The sequence below is a fragment of the Otolemur garnettii genome, unplaced genomic scaffold (genome assembly GCF_000181295.1).
Source record: "Otolemur garnettii isolate 467f Iridium unplaced genomic scaffold, OtoGar3 scaffold00078, whole genome shotgun sequence".
NCBI lineage: Eukaryota > Metazoa > Chordata > Mammalia > Primates > Galagidae > Otolemur > Otolemur garnettii.
Window position 1 is genome coordinate 3,761,536 of NW_003852473.1, and position 8,205 is coordinate 3,769,740.

The 8,205-nt window shown below is 37.0% G+C and overlaps 1 protein-coding gene across 1 annotated transcript in view; it reads left to right on the top strand.

Annotated features, from left to right (window-relative positions):
* TBL1XR1 (transducin beta like 1 X-linked receptor 1) overlaps positions 1-8,205 on the top strand; it is a 112,494-nt gene that overhangs the window by 68,707 nt on the left and 35,582 nt on the right. The window contains exon 4 of the mRNA XM_023515766.1: positions 6,812-6,957. Within this exon, the coding sequence (XP_023371534.1) occupies positions 6,812-6,957 (146 nt within the window). The remainder of the gene's footprint in view (positions 1-6,811; positions 6,958-8,205) is intronic.

An 8,205-nucleotide genomic window follows, 5' to 3' on the forward strand; every position in this document is an offset into this window, starting at 1 on the left:
GGGGAATAAAGTCACTTAAATTGCTTTTGTCTTAGATAGTTTGTACCATTATCAGTAGTAGAAAATATTATTAAAAGTGCTCCTCCTCCCTCTAAATTACACAACTTCTCAGATTCATGTTCCTCAGTTGTAAAATTTGTTGCTTCTTGAAAAGCACTGTAATTTTCAGCCTCAAATTAAGTTTAATGGACATCTCTGCTTGAAATAAGCCCTCCTCCTCTTCTTCCTCCTCCTTCATAACTAAGTAAGAAAAAGGTATATTTATTGTAGGGTTTTTATTAGATGTTGAAACTTTTAAAAGGAATTTTATCTTTAGAAAGCTTGCCTTCAGCAGGTTGCTTTGGTCCTCACTACTCTGCATTTTTATAAAGTAGACTTCCATAGTTAACAAATATTTCCTAGGGAGTAAAATTATTTTTTCTTTTTTGAGATGACTTGAAGATTGAGTGTATTTGACATGTAGTACTGTAAGCAATGGTCAACTTGATGGAGTGTGCTTCCTTTAATTAATTTTTGCCCCTGGGCATTAATTTGATCACCTTAATAATTCATCTAGCAACCGTATGCATGTAAAGACTTAGTGGTACCCTCCAGGTTGAACATAATAGAACCTGATCCAGTGTTGATCCTAGAAGAACTAACCTGTTCTGGAGTTTTACAATCCCCTTCTCCTCCCCCACCCTCATGGCCTTGTGTATCACCTTTTATTCACCCATTCAGTTTGGGTTTGTTTTTCTGAAGAAGTTGTTCCTGGTGATTAATTATGAACTTTCTGGCCCCTGTTTTCTTGGTGCTTATTTATACGAAAATGTCATTTTATTTTGATCAAACTGTGTATTTGATTTGGGAGAGAATTGTCAGTGTTAGATTCATCTGTCAACTCTTGCATGTTACTAGTGCCATAACTTTTCTATATGATGGACTTGACTGTTGGAAGCTATGAACTGTTACATCTTACGATTATAAATCCAACTAGAAATTTCAAAAGCAAAAATGTCCTGATTAGATAATTTATTTTCTAGATTGTGATTCTGAATGCTATTACTTTTAAAAACAATCTTCATGCTTTTAGAATTGAGGTTCATCTTGCATATAGCCTTATAAGAAGTCGATGGCATATGTAGGCTTGAAATTGGTTTATAAAAGATCATCTTATCTCTTATGTACTCTGCCTGCCTCCACTATTTTTCCCCCAACCCTGTCTAAGGGATACTACTTTTTCTTAATATAGTGATTACTTCAGATGTTAATGTTTATGAGATCATGTTAAAACCATATATATATTTTTTAAATTTAGAAAACATAATCACATAAGGCATAAACTTACCTTATTTATGCAAAATAATAACATTAAGATTTTGCCCTGTGCCACTATATAGCTCATTTATTCATTTTTTTCATTTTAAATTTTGTATTAGCACCTATAACGGTTAATAAAATATCAGCAGTTAAAAGACGGTACTGTTTCTCTTGATTCAGACCATCCTGCTGACATACTTCATTGCCAGCCGCATCTATAAACAGACTTTATTCAGGTATTTAATGGAATTAGGTTAAACTGGCCACTAGTGATGGGTCATTAGCCACAGAGAACTGGAGTGAAGAGAGCTCAGGATATGGTATATCCACCTTCAGTATTCCTTTTAATTTTTATGAGAAGATGACCAGCCACACAAGTGTAAGTAGGTATGTAGTTTGGCTTTATAATCAACTAAAACAGGGAATAGCTTTGATGTGACACATGCAATTGTTGTATATGTGACTAATTAATAATAAATAGCAAGCAGTTCTCATAAGTCCTGGTAATTGCAATACTTCTATATTTCCAAATCAGTTTTTCTCCTTTTTTTTTTTATAAGCTAAATGACTCATTTTTTAATGACACAAGAAATTCCTATTACACATTCCTGCTGACACACTTGTTGAAGGACAATGGTCCTTTTAATAGTTGCCAAACCAAGAATTTGTTCTATCTTAATTAGTATCCTTTATTTATTTATTTATTTATTTATTTTAGAACTAGTTAGCCATAGCAAGGGTATAAGAAAACATCTGTAAATTGCTCATGGCACTATGAATTTACACTGTGTTTTTTTTTTTTGGAAAGCATTTGGCAAACACAAAAACTTCTTTTAAAATGCTCGTGTTCCCTTCAGCTTTTGAAGAAATCTATCCTAAGGAGAAAATTAAACATGGCAAAAGCCTTATACATACCTATTTGAGGGTGAGTCTTTAAATAGTGAACATTGGAAATGTCCAGATCCCCAGCTATGGTATGACTAATTTATTGGCTGAGTACATTTATTGGCTGAATATTATGTGCTATTAAAATTATTTCAGAAGCTATCATTTATATAAAATGTTCATAGTTATATTTAAAGGCAAAATTGGGACACAGAATTGTATAGCCAGAACGAGCGTGCTGGGTCTGACTCCTCCATAGCCAAGATCCTCTATAAACACCACCTACTCCCCACTCCGCTTATCTTTTCTAAGATCTGGATCTGTGGTGCAGAGTTGGAAATTGATACAGAGGCAAGGGAACATACGATTATGGAAACAGGAATGTGATGTTAGGGGCTTTTGTGACCCGAAGCTGAAATAGGACTTTGGGTAAATCAGATTTTTTTCCTAAACCAGGGCGCTGCACTATGTTGTGATTATGTTCATGCTTTGCCTTTTCCTCGGTTTGTCTTACCTTTATCGTAATCATGGTATCTAGGGTCCATTTTCTTACTCCTGTACCATCTGTTTGCAAAATAGTGCTGGCAGGCTCTGGAGGGCTAACTCCCCGGTGACACATAGCCCCAGTCCTAGTGTCTCAGCCTTAATGCCGCAGTGTACTTTCATTGTTAAAAAGGGGTTGTGACCCACAGGTTGAGAACCGCTGATCTAAGGGAAATCACTCCCTAGAAAGAGCACCATAGAGGCAGAGGGACTACCTCCCCCCATTTGTCTTTGTCACTAAATGACTATTCACTGAATTTCATGATTTTCACCCTTCTTCTCATGGAATTTCTTCTACCTCCTAGATCTTAATTACCCTAGTGTTACCTATCAGTTCTGGGTTACCCTTGGAAAGGATTGCTGTTTCGGGCAGTTGTTTAGGATTTTAATCTTTCACAGGTCAATGATCCCTTTTGCCTCCTGTTATGTAAAATGAAAGCGGTCCTAATAAAGTATTTCCTGCTTATTAACAGATAAACGGGAATATCTTCTGGCAAAAACCTGGTTCAAGTTTTAGATTATTTTTCAAGGAAGACTTGAGTCATCATACTTTTTCTAGAGTCACATTGTTTGATGTACCAAGATACATACAGTAGCATTGCATTCGGATTTAACCGATGTTTATTGGTTAGTTGTTAAGTCAAGGAATGTGTTAGTTTCTCTGAATTAAAGGATTAGTGGACATAAACCCTTGGTTTAGGAAGCCCAGGCTGGTAGTCAGACACAAGTGATAACCAGTGTGGTAAGTGCCATGCATGTAGGATTACAGGGTCAGTGCAGGAGAAACCTAGCAACACTGGGGGAGTGAAAGAAGATTTCACCTCCATTCAGGTAGGAGAAAGGAGCATAGGAACACATAGGCTCAGAGGTATGATGATACAGCACAGCTTATTCAAGATATTACATGCAATTTACCATCATTTGGATTTAATGTGCAATGGAAACAAGAAGAGATGTGTGAAATTGGAAAGAGGAGGCTGGAGAGGTAGGTAGGGCCAGACTGAAAAAATAACTATGCTGTCCTTAGGAGTCTGGCCTTCGTTATGCAGGCTGGGGACCATTACAGATGTTCAAGTAAGAAATGATGTGAGCACCCTGCCTGAAGCTGCACTGTGGCATGTGTACTGAGCTGGGGCAGAGAGGAGAGGAACTCACTGCAGGGATGGTCCGAGCAAAGGATGAGAGGGCTATACTCAGGTCTTGGTAGAAGAGGAAGGGTGCTGAGAGTCTAGAGAGGATTTGAAGTCTAGTAGAATTTGGTGACTGGTCAAATATGAGGGGCCAAGGGAAAGATGGGAGTTAGTGAGAGTGTGATTTTCACAGGTAATGAAACGAAGCCAGAAGTTTCTAAGGAAAAAGAAGCCTTAAGGAGGAGAAAGAAGAGTTTTGGGCATAATGATTTTAAGCTGCTGTGTAATGCTGTAACTAGAAATAAAATTATCGTTGAACTCAACATTTATCTAAGCAGAATATTTAAGTGTAGAACTCCAATGGAAACATTAGTGAGAAATGCCCAAAATGGTATGACATCAAGATTGTTTTGCTGTGTTTGAGAGCATTCTAAGCACATTTGCAATACCTCGCAATGCATGTAAGCACCTGTAATAGCTTTGCTCCTGGCCTGACATAAACAGTCAGGATATTTGCAACATTCCAGCCAAAAATTGGCACGTTTCACCTTCAACTCTTAGATATTCTTGGATGTATCAGTTACTTTAAGCTTAAACTCTGTAAGTTAAATAGGGCCTAAATGTAACAAGTTTCACTACTAAAATTGCACACTTAATTAAGGGAGAGTATAGACATCATGGAATTCATAAATAATGAATGGTACCAAATATGGCTAATAAAGTGTGTTCATGTTACATGCACCATATATACCACTTTGTGGGACTCGGACTTAAATAGAACAATGATGTAATCTTTTACTTTCTGTCAGGAAACAGGAGCTTATTCTCTGCCTTAGTTTTCTCAATGACCATATTTTAATTGTTCAAGAGGAGCAGTAGTGGGCAAGGTGCAGTGGCTCACACCTGTCATTCTAGCACTTTGGGAAGCCGCAGTAGGATCCCTTGAGCTTAGCAGCACTGAGACCAAACTAAGCAAGAGCGAGACTCCTGTTACTACTAAAAACAGAACTAGCTAGGCATTATGGCAGGCACCTGTAGTCCCAGCTACTTGGGAGGCCGAGGTGGGAGTTTGCTTGAACCCAGGAGTTTTGAGTTTGCTGTGAGCTACGGTGCTACAGCACTCTAGTCTAAGTGACAGAGTGAGACTGTCTCAAAAACAAGCAAACAGCAATAACAACAACAAAAAGCACAGCAAGTAGAGCATCTCTGACTTTGTATCCTATTCCCTTACTTAGTGGCTACTTTCTGGTCAGATTCTGAACTAGGAAGATTGTGCAGGTGTGTGTTGTGTTCGGCACATGGTGTAGTCCCCTCATAAATGATACTTCTGTCTTGAAGTCTGCTTAAATTTCTAAACTACTCAGTTGTTTGGATGTTTTTACTATGTACAATTTACTGCAAATTTATTTAGGGAGGGCTACTGGAAATAAGAATCTTCAACGTTCCTGTTTGTGGATTTCACTCCATCTGTCAGCCTTTCTCTCCAACCTCTCAGCCTTCTACCCTGCTGATCTAGAACCTACTCATGTTTGAGGAGTTGTGGGTTTCATTCTAGGGAGAATTCAGAATGTTTATTTTTAGTCATCTCTGTGAGCTCAGGTTAAGCTGAGCATTATAAATGCATTTAATTTTGATCTTGCCTTTAGGCAAAATTGGGAGGTTAAAATCAAGGTCTTAAAGGTAACACTTTTCAGTTCTTTTCCACTGTAGGTTGTTACATGGTTAGGTGCTTCAAGGAGAGAGTAAGGGAGTCAGGAGGAAACCCAGCTAAGGATCCTTTAACTATCAATTAACAATTAAAATATTCCCTAGCCCCACACTGCTTGTGAAGCCACAGCGTTTTATTAGACGTTCATAAATGCTAAAGGAGTCTCAAGAGCAAAAAGGACTTGGGCTAAACGCTAGCACCTCGCATTGGCAGTCTAGACAACAGAGCTATTCTGTGGGTTGTATGGACCCCAAATAGACCTCTGTTTATTAAATTTTTTAGCATGCTATGCTATTCAATTTAATTGAATTGTATAGAATACATTATAGAAAATATTTAATGATAAAATATGAATATATTGGTAAAGATGATAACCTTAGGCTTATCAGTGTCCTAGAATTTTAGTCTTGTGATTTTTATGTGATTATTATGATCTTACATATTTCAAATAAACATAAATTATTACTGATGAATCACTATGCTGTAATTTTTTTGCCTTTTTAAAATATTCACAATATTATAAGGTACAGATGTTTGGTCACATGGATGGTTTTATACAGTTGAGTCAGAGCTATGAGTGTCCCCTCACAGGTTAGTGTGTACTGGGTTTTATTTGCCTGCTTTTCATGTCTGAATATTTCATTTAGATGAGTTATTACTAAGTGACAGAGTGTTCATATTTTTAAAAGCACTTAAGGCATACATAAAATGGGACCTACAGATTAGAATTTTTTCATTCTCAAATTTAGCTCTTTTTATTAGTTACAGTTTGCCTTTTATTTCCTAAGTGGTTTGTAAAAGCTGCAACATATTAAATTTATAAGCATGCTTAACAATTTGTACATAGAGATGTAAATATATTACAGAAATATTAAATGTCATTTATTCTGTATTTGCCTCGATTATCTTGAGAGAAGCAAAGGTTTTTTTCAACTTCTAAGTTGATTTTTTATGGTGTGGAAAGGTAGGTTATCACTGTTGCATTTTAGAAAATTTGAAGCCATGCAATCAAGTAAATTTTAAAGAGTACATTTAATAATTAAGAGAAAAGGAAAATATTGTAAAAGCCACCAAGTAGATTTTGATACTTGTTTTGTTTGAAAACATACTTGACCCTAGCTATCAGTTGGGGATTTCTAGCAGCTGGGATGTAATTTTGAAAGATTATAGAGATATTTTTTGTGTTTGTCATTTAGCACATTGCCTTTAAGAAAATAAATTCTCGTACCTTTTCTTTTGCTTTTAGGATTTTCTCACTCAGCGTTTACCTTTGGTATAGAAAGCCATATCAGTCAGTCCAACATCAATGGAGCCCTCGTCCCACCTGCTGCACTGATCTCCATCATCCAGAAAGGCCTCCAGTATGTAGAGGCTGAAGTTAGCATCAATGAGGTGAGGACAACTGTTTCAAATACTGAGTGTTACTCTCAGAGAATGTACATAAGCTTATTTGATATCTTACTTTGGCTTCACTGTGTTAAAAAAATGCAGGGTGTTATTCCTAATGTAGCAGTCAGGCCACACGGGCAAAGTTGTGCTGTTCCCAGTTGTAAGGATTGTTATTTGTACCTTAATTCTCTTAATAAGACTTTGTAAATAAACACTAAGAAATTTGTTTTAATTAATACAACAGCATTGTACTGAGGAATGCTGAGACTGTAATTGATGGTCTAATAATTGGAAACTCTCATGTCATTTGGATATCCTCTTATGTGATGAATATATGTAATTGAGGCCAACTCTGGCTGCTGGTGTCTGTGCAGTAACATGTCAGCAGGCGGCCTGCTACTGGGCTGCTCATGGGAGAATCAGGTAGTTTGACAGTGACCTTATGGCCCGCAGAGCCTAAATTAATATTTATTATCAGGTCTTTTATAGAAAAAAAATGTACAAACTCCTAGTCCAACTTAAAATTTTTATGTATAGCCAGGACCTTTTTGCCTTATTTTCATTTCAGAGATGAACATGTTCTCCTTTGGTATTTTTTAAATTTCAAATTAATATGAGGGCATTATATTTCTTAAACTGAAACATCCATGATTCTAAGATAATATTTATTACTATAGTTACATAGTATACTAAAATAACTTTTACTATTTTGGTTTCTTCATCTCCATGACAGAATTTCATTTAATACTGAATTAAATCTGGTCTCATTTTTCTTCCCGAACTATGCTTTGTTACAAGGGTAATAAGCAAGCTCTGCCACTGGCCAAAGATGTTCAATTGTAGCTGAAAAATTTTGTGTAAATTCAACATAATGTGTATGTGTACTGGTTTCCGTGTTATTTCAGTGATTTGTAAGTTAAAATGTTTTCTCCTGCTCCTCGAGTACGGCACCACAGGAAGGCGTGCTGTGTGTGGTTTACAGCTCACCATCTTCCCCTGGGATGGTCAGTGATTACCACTCGCCAGTCCATGTGAACCAGGCGTGCCACTTGCACAGTCCTGGCTGACTCACTCTTTCTGACATGCTCATGTATCTGCATCTCTTCTTGTGCTTACTAGAAGAACTTTTTATTTATGGTGAACTTTTTAATATCAGTAAATTGAGCTCTGGAAACATTGCAGCAGCTCCATAACGTTAGAGAGCAGGCAGCCTGTGAGTTAGAGTGGCACGCCTCACCCAGCAGCTCCATA